Source organism: Capricornis sumatraensis, chromosome 18 (assembly GCF_032405125.1).
Source record: "Capricornis sumatraensis isolate serow.1 chromosome 18, serow.2, whole genome shotgun sequence".
NCBI lineage: Eukaryota > Metazoa > Chordata > Mammalia > Artiodactyla > Bovidae > Capricornis > Capricornis sumatraensis.
In genome coordinates, this window is record NC_091086.1 from 72,684,441 (window position 1) to 72,705,063 (window position 20,623).

Sequence of the window (20,623 nt, forward strand, 5' to 3'; positions counted from 1 at the left end):
CAGTCCTTGGGGTCACCAAGAGTCAGACACCATGCAACAACTGTTAAAGAAAGCGTTATGGTTCTTGATATAATTTATATACATACATACTGCTACATTCACAAAACTGTGACTTAATAGCTCAACAAGACCATGGTAAATAATGGTGCCTGATTAGAGCATTTTCCAAGTAACTGATGTAATTGGGCAAAGACTTATTATTCTTCCATTATCACAAAAACGTACTCTTTTTTTCCCTTAACATTTCAATGTGTCTAAAACTGGGATGCATCTTTCAATCAATGGCTGAGCATCAAACCAATTCAGACTTAAGTATTTTTCTTTCTTCACGGTACATTTCATAACAGTACACCTCTAAGCTGGCTGATGAACAGAAAGTTGTCTATATGAAGTTTATATTTCAATTTCAAATGGGTCAAGTTCCTGCAAGTAACGGCACCTCAGATCCAAAGGAACACGTGAATTAGAAGCTGGCCACAAGGCACCATGGGGAGGCAGTGAGAGCCACAGAGGATCACGGGATATGAGACCTGACTGTGACTCTGCAGACACTAGGCAGAGAATCACCTCCAGAAACCTCTGCACAACACAGACCTCACCCTCAGCTAAGGAGACCCGGGTGTCCTTGCTGCCCATCACAGGGTCTAAAGGGCGTCACGCACGAGGAGCGGAGCCCAGGATGGCTGTGTGTGGGGCGGCTCTAGCCTCTGGAGAGATGCCATCAGCTGGGACGTGGTGGGGAAGTCTTGCTGGCAGGTGAGGAACGAGAGGCAGTCCACGCCGTGCCTGCGAGGCAGGCTCTGACACACTCCAGCCCTGGCGACGGGCCATGAAGGCCACACGCGGCTTCAACAGTCAGGGCGGAAGACTCTCAAACTGACACAACACCACGGAACAAGTCCTGAACTGATGCCCTTCCTGGCTGTTTTAAGAAAGATGAAAATGGTGAGACCAGAATTTTCGGTGAATTTTAATTAAGGAACTACTGGAAAACAAGCCTCTGAGGCCTATTTTAAAATGTACTTTTAATCTAAATATTAGAAAATAAGATTCACTGGAAAATGAGAAAAGACATTTCTTATAATCATTCTCTTGTAAGAGTTCAAACCCACTCAAAAGGTAATGACTTTTCAATTTTTAGTACCTTCGTACATTAATCAGCCAAATTAATTTCTGCATTTGTTTCAGAATCTATTTAGTAAGTGCCTGGTACATGGCAGCTGTACATATTTATGAAATCCAAGTCAGTGAATTTTTTAAAGAGCAAAAGACAGAATTAAGTTGGGTACCAAACTATGTCATTTCACAGCTAATAGACGACCCATTCCAGGAGGAGGATTTTCGCCTGCAGAAGCTGAGCTGGCATGGTTACATGGCTTCCGACATTGGCTAAATCTGAACCAAAGCCAGCGAGGGCTGGCTGGTTCCGAAGGGGGCACCTGGCAGCAGCACCTCCCCAGCCCGGGGCCCTGGCACCCAGCCCCAGGCAGAGAGGCTCCTTCTCCCGCTGCCAGCGTGGCACAGTCTGCAAGTGGTTCCATGGAGACATCTCTGCACTCAAACAAGAGGGCAGGCGATGCACCGCAGCAGGCAGGAGACACGATTCCACAAGGGACCAGAAGCGAAGACAACGAAATGCACTTAGAACAGTGTGGGCAGGAGTGGGGCAAACGGGAAGGCCAAGCGCTTGCCGATGCAGGTCTGCAACGGGGAAGCACAGAGGGCTGCCTGTTCCCCTATATGTGAGATCCCCGTGGCTTTTTCTAAGGAAAGCCACGGTCAGAGATCAGACCTCATTCATCGCTTAGGAGGAGAAGAAAAACAAGACGAATGAATACAACCTCCTCCAGCTCGGTGACAGGACATTTCAGCGCCCACGCCCACGAGCACCGTGCTCTTGGGCACTCAGTCATCCAACTTCCCCACCCCGCGGTCCCCACGCCCCGGCCCCCGCCCCCACAGCCCCCCTACTGCTGACCACGAGTCACCCTCCCTTTCACACCCTCCATGAACCTGGTCAATTCCAAATGCCTGTGGAAAGCCAGGCTTTTTGATTACAGTGAAAAAGGCAAAAGAACCTTCCACGGTTGATGTATTCTCATTCTCTCTCTCCCCCACTCCTTCCAGCTCTCCTTATAAGCCTTGATAAGCCAGTGGATTCTCAGAAACTGAAGCGCCCTTCCTCAGCTCCACAATGTTCATGTTCTGCATTTCTGCCACCAACAGTACCTTGGTGAAAAGATCTGGAGTGAACCACTGGAGCCTTAGAGGAGATTTTCAAGCCACCTGAATTCTCTTACAGTGAGAGCCCGGCGCCCGACCACCGACGGCACGAACAGTCCTGCTCCCCCTGCGGCTGCAAAGCACAGGCTCCTGGACAGACAGACCTGCAGGGGATGACCAAATGACTTCTATTTTGGGGGTGGACAATCCTTTCTAAAACATGGTTAGTGAGCTAATTACAAATCATTTGCATTTATTTTTAAAGAATGTTACAGACCAATCACTATCTCTACCAACTATTTAGAACACTGTGAATGAGACCGTCAAAGGTTAACTTTTTAACCTAAGCTCAAAAGTGTAAGGAGACTGAAACCACAAGGTCAAAAGCCGGTGTGCCTCCAAAGTGCTCTGAGTCGTTGCCAAACCAGGGCTCCCACCACCCGCCTGCGGGGCCGCACCTCGGCCTCACTGCATCCGCCAGCAACCCACCTGTGTCCAGGGACTCCTGAGAGCACAGCCCTGCAGGAAGCTGCGGGGCCTTTACAGTGCAGAGAGAGGCCCTCTGGAGAAGCTGCTGCCAGGGGAGGGTCCTGAGGGCTGAGTGACTGGAGGAGGAGGAGGAGGACGTAGTGACGGACGGGGGACCCTTGGGCGCCAGGCCAGGCCAAGGCCAACCCAGGACAAGAGGGCCAGGCCAGAGGGCTCTGCAGCTCAGGAATCGTCAACTCTGTCACCCTGGTCCATGCAAATTCAGCTCTTGGCAGAAGCTTTCAGACTTCCCTGGTGGTCCAGTGGTTAAGAATCTGCCCGCTGATGCAGGGGTCACAGGTTTGACCCCTGGTCCAGGAAGATCCCACATGCTGCAGGGCAACTAAGCCTGCAGGCCACATGACTGAAGCCAGGCACCTGAGAGCCAGCGCTCCACGAGAGAAAGCACACCCTCAGCAACAAAGATCCAGCACGGCCAAAAATAATTTTTTTTTTTTAAAAGCAAGCTTTCTCTCCCCTTCCCTCCAGAGAACTGTCCTGGGATGACTCACACAGAACTGCGTGCAGGCGACGTCCAAGCACCTGAACTGCGGGAAGCAGAGGTGCCTCTGTGTGGATCAGGGGAAGTGCCTCTTCACCCTGGCAGACCGAACCCAACCATACTGCACACGCCAAGCAAGGGCCCTGGGGCTCCAAATGGCCCAAGAACCACAACGATCTCCTCTTCCTCACAGAAGAAAGCAAGAGGTCAGATATCAGAAGCTCTTAATTAATCATGGCAGAGGCAGTTAACTTAAGGCATGTCTTTACAAACCCACTGCGAGAACAGAAAAGACATGCTAACATAATTTCTACACAGAGAAGACTGGTAAGACACCTGAGAGCTTCCCACAGACCAGGACGAAGCCAACCTCAGCATTTCACAGATGCGTGAGCAGAGATGCCTGTGGTTACAACTGCTCAGAACCATCGCTCTGCCAGGATGCACCATGAACTGCCACAGCCACCAGCTGGAGCAAGCCAGCAAGGAACTCCCACTCACTAAGCAAGTCCTCAACCCATCACGGGATGCAAATGACCAGTGGGGCTCAGCCTCCTGACACTGGGGTCCTGAGGAGCCCGCATGCCCTCCAGGACCCACAGTCTGGAGGAGCTCACAGCCAAGAGGCTGCCAGGGCAAAGGGTGCCAAGAAGGCCCCTGGCTGAGCCACACGCAACTCAGGACCCCACCACCCAGCCCCGCACGACAGCCGCAGCACAAGCCCTTCAGGCCGCAAGGCTCAGAGGGAACCGCCCAGCCGTGCTCCTGGCTCCAGGAGCTGGATCATTTCTCAGATGGAGACAGCTACATCTTCTGTCCTATTTCCAGACGTGCTTACACTCACGAAGGTAAGCTGGGTAATCTTCTGGGCAGCAATATGGTTAAGAGTCTGAAAAGAGTACTATTCTGGGAGACTACACAATGCTATCCACGTTGCCAGCATTTTCACTAGCATCTCCCAAATAGTCTTTGTTGTTGTTCAGCTGCCAATTCATGTTCAACTCTTTGTGACCCCATGGACTGCAGCAGGCCAGGCTTCCCTGGCCTTCACTATCTTCCAGAGCTAGCTCAAACTCATGTCCATCGAGTCAGTGATGCCAGCCAACCATCTCATCCTCTGTTGCCCCCTTCTCCTCCCGCCCTCAATCTTTCCAAGCACCAGGGTCTTTTCCAATGAGTCCACCCTTCCCATCTGGTAGCCAAAGTATTGGAGCTTCAGCATCAGTCCTTCCAATGAATATTCAGGACTGATTTCCTTTAGGATCGATTGGTTTGATCTCCGTGCAGTCCTAGGGACTCTCAAGAGTCTTTTCCAGCACCACAATCCGAAACCATCAATTCTTTGGCACTCAGCCTTCTTTTTCGTGGAACTCTCACATCCGTACATGACAACCGGAAAAACGGAAACTTTGATTATATGAACCTTTGTCAGCAAAGTGATGTCTCTGCTTTTTAATACACTGTCTAGGTTTGTCAAAGCTTTTCCTCCAAGGAGCAAGCATCTGTTAACTTCACACCTGCAGTCCCTGTCCACAGTGACTGTGGAGCCCAAGAAAAGGAGACCTACCGCTGCTTCCACTCTTTCACCAGGTATTTGCTACAAAGCGATGGGACGGGGTGCCATTAGTCTGTCAGGCAAGTATTGTTTGATCAGGACTCAAACCCACAGCCATGCAGCTCATGATCCTGACCTTCAGCCACAGGCTGGGGAGTCACGCTCAGCAAGTCACCCAACACACACACAGACACGGGCAGAAATACGCACGACAGGCTTTTATAAAAAGTGAAAAGTTGTATCTATCTATTCCTAGTTATTTGAGAAACAATGTACATTAATTCCATCCTTAAAAATTGTTTAAAAGAGCCTTTTGAGACACGAGGAGCCATTTATCTAGAGTTAGATTTAAACAAACATACAAAATGACCCATTTATGACACATTTAAAGCAGCGTTAAAAATGAGAAAGAAATATGTTAAGAACAGAAAAGTAGCATGGGTCATTTTTTTCCCTTATTTTTCAAATTTCTTCAGTAAGTACTATACTGCTTTTATAATCAAAGCCAAGAGAAAGTGTCCCCATGCAGGGTTAGTGACTGACTTTACTCCAAAGACCAAAGTCAGACACTGCTGAGCTTCACTCCTCTTCAGGCGGGCCCCCTTCAGCCTCCACATTAAGGCCAAACCCACGCACACGCTCCCTCTGGCTGGGCCCCTGCCCGGCACCTGGGGGCCCAGGGGCCTCTTCCTGTGCTCATCTCCAATGCCGTGGAGCCCTAGAGCTCTGGTTAAAGTAGGCCCAGGTCACTGGCTTATTAGCAGAGAGACAGGCCTTCTAAGAAAGCCACCCTACAAGCCCAGAACCACCTCTGGGACGTGGATGACTGAGCGGAGTGGACCAGTGAGGAAGGCGACGCCCACCACCCCGGCTGGTCTTTCTGGCTACTCCATACCAGGGACTGCCGGCTGGCTCCCCGCTGGCCGGCTCCTGTCAACAGTGCTGCTGCCCGAGGGCTGTGTCTGGTGGGACTCTGAGGCTGCATGCAGACGTCGCATGTGTGCTCCCTCGTGTCTGGGTCTATGGGACCCCGTGGACTGCAGCCCACCTGGCTGCAGTCTGTCCATGGGATTTCCCAGGCAAGAATACTGGAGCAGGTTGCCATTTCCTCCTCTGGGGGATCTTCCCAAGTTAGAAACTGCTAAACTTCACTAGCATTGTTATCGTATCAGTATTCTTACTATGCAGACAAGTAACTGACACACACGCCTGCCTGCTGGGGCCACTCACCTGCGACAACCTTAAGAGCACGACCTCAGAACCCCTCCCCCTCCCGCCTTAGAGATGCTCAGGGGCTGGCCTCCAGCCCGAGCCTCGTGGCCCACACGCAACCTGCTGGGAGGAACCCGAGGTTCACGTGTCTCTGCTCGTGCTGCTGCGAGAGCCCCCTGGAGCCCCCAAGCTCCCCAGCGTGCCCCCCGCCTCCTGCAGACCTCCGCCCAGCCAGCTGCTCCGTCCCTGGCCCCGACTGCTGGGCAGCGACGTCAGACGCCGTGTGCACCTCTCCCCAGAGAACGCTGGATGGCACACCTGATGGAGGGCGCTGCCAACCACCATCCATGTCCCCGGGACCCAGGGGGGCACTCAGTGAGCCTGAGCCCGCTGCCGGCAGACCATGCACATGACCACGTGGGCGCTCATCACTGCCAGGCGCCTGTGCGCCACTGGCCACATGAGAGCCAAGTCTCCCCACATGCCCATATGTCAGCATTTCTCAAAGTCCACTGTAATTAAAGCTACTTAATTTCACAGTATCCAGTATTTGTGTATACATCAAAGTCAAGTGTGACCTATGATACCAGAAGAATAAAAACATAACTTTTAACTATCAAATGTTTACTTTCCATTCAGTCGGCAAAAGGTCTCGACATGTGTAGAGCAGGCTATAAATCATTTGTTCCAGTTCTGCCCAGCATGAGGGAGACACGTCCACCTCGCGAGTCTCAGGGTCGGGCCCCGGGTTTTGGCTCAAGACACCAGCAAAAGCACACGCCAGCCTCCCAAGGCCCCCAAGACGACCAGGAAAACATTTTACAGAAAGGGGTGACACAACAGCGCTGAAAACAAGGAAAAACAGGCAGGCAGGGAGGACAAAGCACAGAACTCACTGGCCCCGAAGGTTTAAGTCCACACTGAAGACCAGAAAGCAGACGCAAGTCATCGTCTGGCTCCTTCGGCCAACCCCGGCGGAGCAGGCTCTGACCCCGGCAATGGAGAGCACCAGACAGAGAAAAGCAGGCCGTCATCTCGTGGAGCTGGGTCAGGGCCGTAGAGGAGGAAGCCAAGCAAGCAACTAAACCAACCTGAAGCACAGCACACCCCGCAGAGATTCCGGATGGTGGCCACGGCCAACGTCACGGCTACTCCACAGCGTGGGGTCAGAGGCAGCCTCCCAGTGAGCTGGTGCGAGAGCTACGACAGAGGGCAATCGCAAACGTTCAAAGATCAGGGCAGCCCTGCAGGCCAGAGGAACCCATGCTGCCTGGAGCACAGAGAGCCTGGGGCCAACACACTGGCGGCGAGGGCCGGCCATCCCTGGGATGACCTCACCTCAGAGCAGACGGACGCCAGGCCTGGAGACCCCGAGTCCATGAAAGGACGGGAGTTGGGCCCCAAGAAGCTGAGCTCTTCAGGGGACAGGCTTCAAGCCCCAAAAGGTGGCCCACAGACTCGCCCCAAGACTCTCCTCTCCACCCAGGGGCCACGGGTGCCAGAGAGCCCGCCAAAGACACAGCAGCCCCTCCAGCCTGCAGACGGCCGGGAAGGGAACATGCCAGGGGAGTGGGGGGGCTCAGACACCCTCATGCCGACCAGAGCCCAGGACCACGGCACAGCAAACCGAGAGGCAGAGACCAGGGTGCCGGAGGCCACCAGGACGGCAGCCCAGTGCAGGAGCAGACTCCGGCTGGGTCAGGAAAACCCACTCCTGTGCCTCATGCTATGGAAAACCTAGCTAAGAATGTGGTCATACACACGGGGCGAAAGGATGGTGAGGAGCCACGGGGAGCACAGGGGAGCCGCTGCAGCCACAGCCTGGGAAGGGCCAGTCTAAGGAGGGCGGACAGAGAGAGGAAAGAGAGAAGGCAGGCTGTCCACGTGGAAAAGGTGGAAGACTCTCGCCAACAGGAAGATGAAACCAACAAGCACCCAGCACCGAAAGTCAAGGAAGAGCCTAGTCTGAGGATGGCAGGGCGGCTGCAAGAAGGCCTGAGGCGGGGCCCATGCCGCAGAAAGGACCAGGTAAGGACGGGAGGCAGGCTCGGACAGGTGGGCATCCAGAAGCAACCAGCGTCCCTAAGCAGAGCTCTGTCCTGCCTCAGATCTCTGACAACACCAAGAGACGGTGGGCAGCACACTGAGGTCACAACGCTGGCCCCCAGCAGGCTTCGGGGAGCACACGCCCCACTGCAGACTGCGGGGGCGGGGGGGGACCCCCGCCGCTCTGGGCCTGTTTACCCCGGGAAACACAGCATCATCATCAAGACTCAACGAGTCCACAGTGCTCAGAACGGGCCTGGCACTCAGGAGGAGCTCCATAAACGAAGGCAGTGATCACAGGGATGGAACAAGACACCAACGTCTAACGCGCGGCTACAGACAACGGCGCCCGTGTCAGGAGCTGGGGACGGACAGAGGGCCATCTCGTGGGCCCCGCAGACGGGCACCTTACACGGCTCCGGGCGCGGCAAGCCCAGCGCCCGCTCCCCACACGTATGGGCAACAGTGAGGGCCTCGTCCGGGCGGATGGACTACCAACTCTCCGTGTCCGTGCGGTGGAGACAGAACGCGGGAACACGGTCCTCTTCCCATAAAGCCACTCATCCCACGATGATGCCCCACCTGCCCTCATCCGAGCCCATCACCCACAAAGGCCCCACCTCTTACCACCACCACACCACGTGCACTAGGGCTTCGACACGTGTCTCTGGCGGGAGGCAACTCCCCAGCAAGGGCTCACATCTCTGTATGGCAGCAAGCAGACGCAAGTGACCTTATTAACCTTGTTACTCTAGGGCTCTCCTGGTGGCTCAGTGGTAAAGAGTCCACCTGCCAACACAAGAAACACAGGTTCGATCCCTGACCAGTGAAGACCCCACGCACCCAGGACTCGGAGCAGTGAGTCCCATGCACCACAGCCACGGAGCCCGCGCTCCAGGGCCTGTGTTCCAGAACAAGAGAAGCCGCGACGAGAAGATCCCACGTGCCCAGGCCTTGGAGCAACGGATCCCACGCACCACAACCACAAAGCCAGCACTCTAGAGCCCATGTTCCAGAACAAGAGAAGACCCCACGTGCCCAGGCCTCAGAGCAGCAGGCCTCACGCACCACAGCCACGGAGCCCACGCTCCAGGGCCTGTGTTCCAGAACAAGAGAAGCCGCGACAAGATGCACTGCAACTAGAGAGGAGCCCTGCCAGCCACAACTGGAGAAAAAGCTCACGTAGCAACGAAGACCCAGCACAAAAATCAGTAATTAAAAAAAAAAAAAACTTTTAATCCAACTTTTCTTTACACTTAGCCACATAAGGTTTTCATCATCTTTTTTATATTCTTCGTCTCCACAAGAGCTCTTAGAAACTATTATTCTATTTGATAGTGAATCCTACTTTCGCTTTCAAGCAATATTAATAATTCAGTAAATTGTATTTAAGGAACACTGAAGTACATCTGCTGATAATGCCATGTGTCCATCCAAATGGGACTTAGAGAGATGTCCACAATGGCAGTCACCTGAGGGCCTGTGGATATTTTCCGGTGGTAGGCTTGAGTGATTTTAAGCTTTCTACTTTTTACCAAAAAAAAAACACACAAATCTGTTTTATAAAAACAGTACCATTATTTAAGTCAGCCTACAGCACACTCAGATTCAGCGGCTTGAGCCTCACCCCCTCTCCTCCTCCTGGAGAGGTGGGAGCTCGGGAGGCCCGCGATGATTGATGAACACCGCGACATGCACTGAGGACCACTGCCGTCCCCGCAGCAGAGGCCCAGCTGCCCTGTCCAGCTGCCCCGGGACGGAGCCGTCTTCCCCAGCCCAGCCCCGCTACTCACTTCCCAAGGGCTTACTCTAAAACCCATCCAGAGAGGCCAATTCTGCAAGCTTTCCTTCACTCCAGCCTTAACCTGTGACAATTCTCACAGGTCCCTGGTCTCTGGAATTTGGACTCAGCTCTGTATTCTTACCTCTAACCTTCACCTTGCACTGAGGTTTGTACGTCGGTTCCTCGTGAGTCGGTCTTTGACAGAGATACCAACTCTTCAGACAGATTCATCATCCACTTTTTCCAGGAGATAACTCATAACAATACTTTGGAATCCCTTTGCATTTCACAAGCCAGGCAAAGTATCCTCTTTCCTATATTTCAGTCATTTCCAGAGTTATACCTCAAGTTTTTAACCCGTCTGCTTAAATTCAGAGGAGATGCCTCTGAATAACAGAATACTCTCTGTGCGCTGCACCAAGGCTCCCCTGACTGTTCACCACGTTCCTTCCTCTGGGCCTTCCTGAGGGCACCAACCCCTCTCCAGCAGGCAGTGGGGAAGCGGGGTTTCTTGTCCAGCAGGCCTAGGCTGAGGCGCTTGCCTGCTCTTTGGCTTTCTAGCTGCACCCTGGGCAAGACACGTCATCTACCAAGACTTAACCTGCTCTTCACAGTGAGCCCAAGGACCTGGGAGGAAGCAGGATAGTGAGAGCAGCCCTGACACTGAGGCAGCGGAGCCACACGCTCGCGAGCCCTGCTTTTCCATCTCTCGAACCCAAGTCAACAGCTCTCAAACCCTTCACTGTTCGTAGACCCCGACTTCTAAGAACAATCCCGATGGCAGGAGTCCTGCGGCCTTTACCACAGCTTCCCCAGGCAGTTCCAGAATGCCTGGGGAACTCCTCGGACCTCAGAGGCCGGAAGGGCCCCCAAGCCCCCCAGCTCTGTCACTGGTCATCAGATCTTCAAAGTCCTGAGGCAGGGAGGGCCTGGGTCCCCCTCCTCTGGTCTGCTCTCTCCAGGAAAGCGAAACAGCAGATGACCCACAACAGACACACTGCGGCCAGGTCTGCAGAGCTGTGAGCTCCAGCCCAGTCTCCAGCTGTCTCCCCAGGGTCAGCGCCAGACTGACACTCCCACGGGCAGCACCTCTGGCCAGATCACATTGGCCTGGGCAGGCTGTGCTTTTCCATCTACACAAAAGGAAAAGGCTTACAGGGAGAAACCTCATGTGGGGCGGGCGGGGATAGCGAGACCACCCGGCGGAAGAGGCTGGGATGCAGGAGACTGCCGCCCACTTGCTGGAGCAGACCCCCCGGCCGTCGGGGTCCTCCGCCAGGAACCCAGTTTATGCTTTGTGTGCTCCGCAGATGCCAGCCCTGGGAAAGGAATTCCACTAGAAACTCAGAAACACTGTTCCAGGGATTTCTGGTGGTAACTTGGTGAGCAGCATGGCTTCTGCTGGTGTGAGGGTTTGGATTTATTTAGGCAGCAGTTACTGAATCAAGCACTGTGTTTTGAGTAAAGAATCTTAAGTTACTGCAGTTCAGTGCTGTCCAACGTAAAACTGTTTAAATTTAAAGTAAATTTAACTACGATGAAAACCCAGCTCCTCAGTCCTGTGAGTGTCAGTGGGTCAGTGGCCCCCCACGCTGGGCAGCACAGAACCAGGCCCCATCCTCACGAACGTCCTGCGGGCGGCGTGGCCCTAGTTCTGACCCGCCCAGACTCTCACCCCGCTTTCCTGCACAACACACAGCTGCTATTCAGTCGCAAGTTGTGACACGATCTAGAACACGTGCTGAAGGCTGCAAGGAGCTCAGAGAAACAGCATAACACCCGCCCCTTCTACTCAAGACAAGACCAAACTCCCAAAGGCTTCTAATCAAGTTACACAGGGCAGCCCCCACACACCCGGTAAATATACACAGAGGACCCTGGAAGCTCTGGGAAAACAGGACGCTTAAACCTAAAGGATACAAGACTTAGGCACTGTTTAAATTTTTAAAAGCAGAAAAGTTTGTTTGGGATCAAAGGGAGAAAGCGTTTCCCAGCCTCGGTGGGGCTATCCCAGCCGTGCCCCCGGGCCGCCCAGTGCCTTGTAGCCGTCTCTGCAACACAAAGGCTCTGGCCTGAGAGGGAACACTGCCACTACTCGGTTGGCAACAAGAACCATTTAACTTTTGGTTTCGATTTCTCTAGAGAAGAGGGAGGAACGAAACCAGTGGCCTTCCTAACTCCTCCATGTGACAACTCACCGGCTCGCCTTTTATGTGACAGGCCCGGTGAAGGGGCGGGCCCCCTTCCACAGTGGGAAACTGAGGTTCAGAAGTCAGGACCCTCAAAGAAGCCAGTCACATCCAGACAGGAAAACCAGGCTACCCGAGATGGGGCTAACCCAGTGAGCTCAAGGCCTTGCACATGCTTCCCCACGCAGCCACCACCACCAGGCAAATGTTTTGATTTTTCATTTCCTTTTAACTCCTCCACCCTAGCCATTCCTTCTGATTCCCAGGATTCCAGAATGTTAAGATCTGAAATGCCTTTCAAGGGCTTCCCAAATGGTTCCAGTGGAAAAGAACCCACCAGCCAATGCAGGAGACATGAGAGACACAAGGTTCAGTCCCTGCGTGGGGAAGACCCCCTGGAAGAGGGCACAGCAACCCACTCCAGTATTCTTGCCTGGAGAACCCCCATGGACAGAGGAGCCTGGCAGGCTACAATCCATGGGGTTATAAAGAGTTGGACACAACTGACAGCGTCCGAGCAAGCCAGCGAGTAATGTGTGCGATGGTATTTCTAGCGAAATCCCTTCCAAATGTGAAAAGATAGAAACTACCTACAATCCACCTGTTACACTTAAGAAGAAGTTCACTCTCATCTCCAACCACACAGAGCTGAAATGGCTATGCACAGCAGCCAACTTGGGAGTTAAAAGGAGCACAAACCCACAAGAAAAGGACATGGTTCGGATAACTGAAGCCACTCTCGGCCAAGGGGAACCTCAGCGCTGTCCACCTGTGAGTGTGGAGAAGGACAGACCTCCGCGCAGAGCCCCCTCAGGCCGGCGTGGGTCCAGCCTCTGCTGTTCTTCTCCACGGCAAAGGGAACTCAGGCCTCAGAAGCCCAAGGCGTGTGGGACCAGGTCACAGGACACCCACTGGGCACCAAGCTTTCTACCTCCTCATGTTAGGTATTAATTTCATAATAAGAGAGAGAGACCAGGTAAAAACTAAATGGAGATGCCTTTCTAACACCAAATAGAATTTTTGTTGAACGTTCTGTTTTTCACATTCTGGGTTGCAAAGCGTAAACCTGACTTCACCACTTTTCAGGAAAGGAGGCAGATACACTGTGATAAATTTTATTTCATTCTGCACTTAAATAACCTCAGTTAGCAATAAAATCTTAAAAAATTCTAAGAAAAACAGTGAAAGTTATTTTTAGCATTTGGTTTATTTCAACTCAGCAGACTTGCCACACGTGCCAGACTCTCTTCCTTTCTTTCTCTCATTCATTCGCTCACTCGCCCACCAGACACACAGCAGCAGTGCACATAGTGTGACTGTGCCTGGTGCTAGGAATCCAGGCTTGGACACAGCCCACCCTCCCCCAAAAGGACACAGGAGAGTTGGCGCCAGTTCTCAAGAGCAGCAGTAACTCCACAGGCAGGGGGAGAGCCCTGAGGCGGGGCTTCTGAGCAAGGCACCAGTCCCCAAACCTGGGCTGCGTCTTCTGAAAGCACAGAGGGACCGCGGGGTAATCCAGGGGTGATTGGGCAAGTCACCGGCCACCCTCCCCCGGCACAGGAAAGGCACCTTCGCTAAGCAAGCCAAGGCAGGACACCTCACACACAGGACTTCTCAATCACTGAGATTTTTCTATGTCCACAACATTCACATAAACTCTGCTCAGATAACATATTTTAAGAACAGTCCACATGAAAGGCACAGACAGGCCCTCAGAGCTACGGTCGCTCTGGCTGCCCAAGTTCAGTGGTGACAACCAGACCAGAAGACAGACAATCTGCCAGTCATAGTGACGGGCTAGTGTCCAGTCAAAGGAGAGCAACGTTGGAAAAGGAGAGCGCAGCCCAAGTCCCCAGGCAGACAGGTCTACCTACAAGAGAACACCTCCCCACCCGCACCCCGGAAGATCCAGAACCTGTGGCCATGAGGAAATGCTCGCGGCTCCTGGGACCATGCTGTATTACTGCAAGCCCTTAACACAGTCCCCTGGTGGGCCTGAACCAACTCCACAAGTCCTTAAAGCAGAAGGCTTCCTGCAGCTGGCAGAGGCTACCAAAGATTCAAAGCCTTGCAGCTCTGAAGACAGAAGGACCAGGAACAAAAGACACTGGTGGCTTAAAGGAGCTGAGAGAGGCCCCAGCTGGCGGCCAGCAAGAAACCAGGGACCTCAGTCTTAGGACACTGAGGGAGAATCACGCCATGACAGGAGTGAGTTCACAGACGGCTCCTGGGCCCCAGCGGAGGATGCAGTGGGCAACCCAGGACTTCAGCCCAGCGAGCGCCCGAGTGGAGGAGCCAGCCCCCAGCCCACCCTCCAACCCACAGAGCCCGTGAGACAGTCGGTGAGAGCGGCGGGCAGCCCGGAGCCTGGATGTGTGTTACACAGCAGCAGCACACTAGGTGTGGGGCTGGAAGCTCAGCGTCAGAAGTCGCACGTGCAGTGCACTGTGGGCGGGTGTCTCGGGCTCCTATCCCGATTAGAGCCCACCCACCTCCCCTTCCTCCACTGCCAGACCCCCTGCGCAGCCTTCAGAGCAGAGGAACCCTGCCGGGCCAGCTGGAGCCTTCTAGACAGGCCGGCAACTGTTCCCAGCAAGCACCGTGGCTTTCAACAACCCGGCTGCTCCCGGATTCAGTCAGCCCTCCTCCCACACCCCGTAAGCCCACGTTCTGGCTGCATCATCAAAACCAGGTTTGTGAACGCGAACATCACAGGTTTGTGTCTGCCTGTTTATGGCAATCCTTTTTTACTCCACAACCAAAAAAGCCAAAGCTTAAACCAGAATCACATTAACAACAGCATTTTTCAAGGATGACTGCTACCTCTCCTTCCATTCACATGAGCCCACTTAAAACGGGGACCAAAACTTAAAATTAAATGGCAAACAAAAGGAAAGTCTGACACTTTACTTTAACAAATCTTCAATTATGAAATTTTTTTTAACTTCATAACACTGAAGACTTCCTTTTAGGAGTGCACAGCCCCACCACGTGCCATGTCTCAGCGGCCGCAGTGGCCCGGCCTTGGCAAGGCTTTTCCATCCCACCCTGCCCTCCACACAGGAGCAATCGGGAAGCCATTTTACAAAACCTTCTGAGGGCCCCCGTTTCAAAGGACCCCTCGCCAGCCGGTGTAACAAGCTGCCCCTCCACGTCCAGGGCTCTGTCTTGCCCCTCCCTCCCTCCTCCTTGGCAGCCCCTTCCCTGAGGGTCAGCCCGTCATTGTTTACCAGCGACCAGGCGCCACTCTCCCTGAGCGTCACAGCCAGCACCCTGAGCGAGATTTCAATTTCACTCTGCAGAGACCAGCCATGATGCAAGGGGCAGGAAGAGCTATGTGACTGGCACGCAGGTAAGTGCCTGCATGGCAGCGGATTTCATGAATGGCCCGGGCAGCAGCAAATGCATGCCCAGCGCATCGCCCTTGCTGCCCTCCACAACCAAGGGCCTCCGGGGATGAACACTGGAAAAACCAGGCCCAGGTGTGCCACCTTTCAAGGCAGATCTCCAAATACCATTCCTGCGAATCCCAGCACGTTCAGAGGATGACATCTAGATGAGACGAAGGCAGGAGAGTGGAGACAGGGTCCATGGCAGTCATGCTGGGCCTTCCCCTGTGCCCTCCCACCGGTCCCCTGAGGACGCACCAGGGGAGGCAGCTTGCTGGACCGCAGGCTGGGCCAGAGGGAGGGGCGAGGTCATGACCTCCTCCAGGCGCTGACTCAGGAGAGTGGGGAGAAGGGAACAGACCCAGGGCAGAAGGAATCCGGACCAGGTCCCGAGGGAGCGGCTGGACACCCCTATGAATGACACCTGTTGGTGTCTCGGACACTCAGGCTGAGTGAATTCTCTTTGGGGGAACAGAAGACCTTTAAAAATGCAACGTCCAGAGACCTGAGGGGAGGCTGCTGGGTGACCCCACACACGCGGGCAGGCCTGAGAGGGCAAACTCGGAGCCCGAGCCTGGGCAGGACCCGATGGCAGGCTCGCCAGGCCTCCTCTCTCATCCCAGGACCTCCTTCCCAGGGGCCCACAGAGCACCAGGGGGGATGTGAGAGCGGAACTGGGGCCCACACCCTGACTTGCTATGCAGGACTTTTCTTTACCTTGAAACTGAGGTTTCTGAAGCTGCTGAGGCTGACCTGGGCAAAGTTCAGCGAGGTAAGCAGAGGCCAGGTCACAGGGGCCCTGAACCCGTCCGCCACCTGCCTGCATCCCCAGGTCAGCAGCCCAGGCAGAGCACCCCTCCCATTGCCCACACGGTTCCCCAAAGACTGAGATTCAACCAAAGAAACAGACTAAGAACTAGAGGCAACAGCAGCTACAAGAGAAGCATGTGACCTTCTCTACGCTGAAGCTCTCTCATTCCCATCCACTTTCACACGCTTTTTCTTCATATGAAGACAGGCTGGCCATCTCTCAAGGCAGCCATCAGGCTGAGTTCCCAAGGGCAGAAAGCTCCCCAAGAAAGGAGGGATGGTGCCGGCTGCTACAGGGGCTGCCAGGCAGAGGCCCAATGGGGTTCAGTGGAGGCCACTCAAACTCCCGCCACACCAGCAAGTGTGAACCATTTCTGGAGGGCTGCAGACACCATCCTTCCAGAAACGCTGTCCGGCAACTTTTCATCAACAAGAGTCTCGTCTGCTGGGTGGACAGCGGCTCTCTGACCTCAGTTCCTTTTCTTTCTAAGCCACAAGGGAGAGGTGTTCTGGTGGCCTTCCTCATCTCTCCAGAGAAGTTGGTGACCAGGAGCAAGCTCCAGACACAGATCTTTCTCCACACCAAAAGGTGAGTTCCCAGAAGCCCAGCAAGCTGGCGGACATGACTGACCATCAGGGAGGCCTCCCTCCTCCCCCCACAGGCGAACCCCCCAGCTGGACCGCTGCTGGAGTGCACTCCGCCTCCTCTTTGCCCTTCTAAAGCAGCAGTCCGCTAGGATTCAGAGCAGGGAACCAGGTGCTGGACACTCACCCTTCCAGGCACAGGTGGGCAATCCAAGCAGTCTCCTCCTCTAGGCAGGGATGGAAGAGAGTAGACAGACCCAGGGCCACCCACAGAGTCCCGCAAGGAAGGGGGAAAAAACCCCACCTATTTAAGGGGCTGAAAGGCAGAACTCCTGGCCGCTTGGGAGCCCACTCTTCAGCCCTGCACCTTGCGGAGTTGAGTTCTAACGGACTGGTGGGAGTGGAGGAGGCAGGCCCCCGGAAGCGGAGACCCCAGAAGAGCCTGTAGTGGCAAGCAGGGTGTCCGCTCTGCCTCTAACCTAAGGGGAGTGAGGGAGGTGGGCAGGGTGGGCCCTGACTGAACCTCACTAGAGAGGATGACAGCCCATGAGAGGGGCCCCCGAGTCAGGGTCCCAGGGCCACAGCCCACGCCAACCCCTCCCCTAGACGCCAGCACAGCGCCTGGCAGGTCGTGCGCTCCTTAAGGAAAGACAGCAACCCATGTGCCCAGGCTTACTAGAAACTACAGGCAAGGACACCGCTTGCAGAGCCTGAGCAGGTCCCACAAGAGCATCACACCCAAAGCTCTACAGGTGAAGACCACACGTCCTCCTGTTTTCCTAGGGCTCAGACACAGGGGAGACAGGCTGGAAACCTACAGCCACCCCCCACCACCTCTGCTCAGAAAGTTCCACAAGTAGCAACTGGAGGGAGACAGCAAGAGGAGGTGGGACTCCTACTCAGGGCTGAAGTACTAGCTCAAAATGAAAGTCGATCAGTCGTGTCAGACTCTTTGCCACCCCGTGGACTATACAGTCCATGAAATTCTCCAGGCCAGAATACTGGAATGGGTAGCCTTTCCCTTCTCCAGGGGATCTTCCCAACCCAGGGATCGAACCCAGGTCTCCTGCATTGCAAGCAGATTCTTGACCAGCTGGGCCACCAGGGAAACTCAAGAATACTGGAGTGAGTAGCCTATCCCTTCTCCAGTGGATCTTCCCGACCCAGGAATTGAATCGGGGTCTCCTGCACTGCAGGCAGATTCTTTACCAGCTGAAATACCAGGGAAGCCCTAACTCAAAGGCTTCAGGAATTTCTGAAAGTAACTTGCTTCCAACCCACACCAGGTGAAACAAACTGCAGAAAGAGCAGCTATTACTGTGTATCACACATGCTTTACAGTAGTATCAACTTAGGTTTCACAACACATTTCAGAAGAGAATAAACAGACCTAGAAGATAAACAAACAATTAGTTACTTTTACAAATAATCCAAATACCAAGCAACTGTGGGATTTATAAAACTAATGTTTTACAACCTTAACACCCTGAAAGATCCTTACATGACCTTTAAATCAGCTCCTAACAGTACAAGAAAGTTTATAACTTAAATCCTAAAAATGCTGACTAAAAAAAAAAACTCTGTCTACAGATACCTTGTTCCCAGGTGCTCAGAAGAGCGCAAGAAGGGCTAGGTAAGTAGCACTCACACCTCAGACAGCCTCACCTGGGACAGCTCCCCCACACACACCCACCTTCCTCACAGGTCCTGGCCTCTGTAACTGCTCTAACCTTAAAAGGAACTTCTAATCCCCATTAGGCTGATGTGGAAATGCTTAAAATAGAGATGACACTTCCCAGAGAATAATAGCTACAAACGTTTTTTTACTTTTTCTGAACACTACTAACTTATTAAAAAAAAAAAACTGCAGAAGACGCTATCTGGCAATTTCGGCACAAAATTAAACCACAATATGCAAGCCCCTTCACGAGAAAGTCGTTTCTAAAGTCGCTGTTGGTTAAAGTGTATCGCTACCGAAAAATCTAGTCCTGTTCTAAATGGATTTTCGCGGGGGGGGGGGTGTAAAAAAGTTAACATTTAACCAACATTTCCCTTCAACTTGATTCAAGTTCCCGACAATACTAAAAAGCCTCTGCAAGTTAACATAAAACATCCCTCTGCATCCCACTTGACAAAAGGTCCCTAACCTGGCGGGGGCGGGGGTAGTATTGGAAAGTATGCGACCTCCTTTCCAGTTTGCTAAGTGGCTTCAGTCGTGTCCGACTCTGCGACCTCATGGACTGTAGCCCGCCAGGCTCCTCTGTCTATGGGGATTCTCCAGCAAGAATACTGGAGTGGGTTGCTGTTTCCTTCTCCACCTTTCCAGTTTAGCCAGCGAGAAAAGGAAAACACCTGCACGCACAGAACACAGTTGGGCCCTTTCCTGCACCGTTAGTTCTAGAATCTCGACACACCGCTCGTTTATACTCTGAATATGAAAATAAGAAACTAAAAAAGCTCCTCGCAGAGTCGGACCTCGGCTTCCAACACCCACCCTTCAAACGAGGTGAGTGCGCCAGGTGGGGACGTCCGATTGCCAGCGGCGCAGCCCCGGGAGAGCCCTCGCGGCCGAGGCCGCCCCCTTCCCCGGCGCCCCGCCGCGCGCACTCACCCCTGGATGCCCGGGCTGTACGCGCGGCTCTTCCACGGCGTGCCGGGCCGCGGCGCCTGGGGCCCGGGGCCGCCCCCTCCGCTGAGCGCGGCCGCGCGGCTGCCGGACAGCAGGTAGTTGAGGCCGTACGTGCTGGCCTTGTTCTCGCGTTTCCGGCGGCCCGGGTGGAACTGGTGCTGCGGCGGCGGGGAGCCGGCGGGCGCGGGCCCGCGCGGCCCGGCGTGCCCGTTGGGGGCGCTCGGGGGGCCGTCCGCGAAGTGGAAGAAGGCGCCACCGCGGCCACCGCCCGCCCGGCCGAGCGACGCGCTGCTGGAGGACGAGGAGGAGCAGCCGGGGCTCTCGGTGCCCGACTCGGCGTTGGACGAGGAGGACGACGACGACGACGAGGACGACGACGACAGCGACGGCGACTTGTGCAGGCGCCGGGCACCCTCGGCCGCGGGCCCGAGCGCCGTCAGCAGCGCGGGGGGCAGAGCGGCCGCGCCGGGCGCAGGCGGCGGCGGGGGCGACGCGGCGGGCAGCGCGGGCCCCCCTAGGCCGCCGCCGCCGCCCGGCCCGGCCGCCCCCGTCCCCGCCGCGGCCGCCGTGTCCAGCGCCGGCGAGTTGAGGCAGAAGTAGGGCGCGAAGCCCGAGCCGCCGCCGCGGCCCACGCCCTGCGAGGTCTCCCAGATCTGCATCCACAGGGCATTGGCTGGCCCCTTCTGCTCGGGCTGGATCCAGGCCACGCGCGGATCCATCCACGCGCCCGCCCCGCGGGCCCGCGCGCCCGCCCGCCCCGCCCCCGGGCCGCGCCGCGCAGCGCACGGACGGACGGACGGGCGGACGGACGCACGGGCGGGCGGGCCTGAGCCGCGCCTCGGGCCGGCTCGCTGCGGCGGCTCCCGTCGGGGTCGCGGCTCGCGGCGGCGGTCTCTGAGGAGACGAGGAGGTCCCCGGGCAGGCGGCGGCGGTGCTGCTGGGGCCTGTCAGGCTCCCTTCAGGCGGCGCGGGGCCCGCGGCGGCGTTCCACACGGGCCGGCGGCGGAGGCCATCGAAGGGGGGCGGGCCCAGGCGCCGCGCGGCCCGGGACCCGCGGGAGGGCGGCCGCCGCCGCGAGCCGGGCCCTCAGGCGAGCTCGCGCCGCTAGCTCCGCGTCCCTGCCAGCAGCGGCGGCGGCGGAGGCGGCGGCGAAAAGACACGCTCGGCGGCGA

General features: G+C 55.3%; 1 protein-coding gene across 1 annotated transcript in view; it reads right to left on the reverse strand.

Annotated features, from left to right (window-relative positions):
• The window catches only part of TENT4A (terminal nucleotidyltransferase 4A), a 40,794-nt gene extending 20,624 nt beyond the window's left edge, over window positions 1–20,170 (reverse strand). Inside the window, exon 1 of the mRNA XM_068990494.1 lies at window positions 19,434–20,170. Coding sequence (XP_068846595.1) covers window positions 19,434–20,170 — 737 coding nt within the window. The remainder of the gene's footprint in view (window positions 1–19,433) is intronic.
• Between the last annotated feature and the right edge of the window lie 453 nt (window positions 20,171–20,623).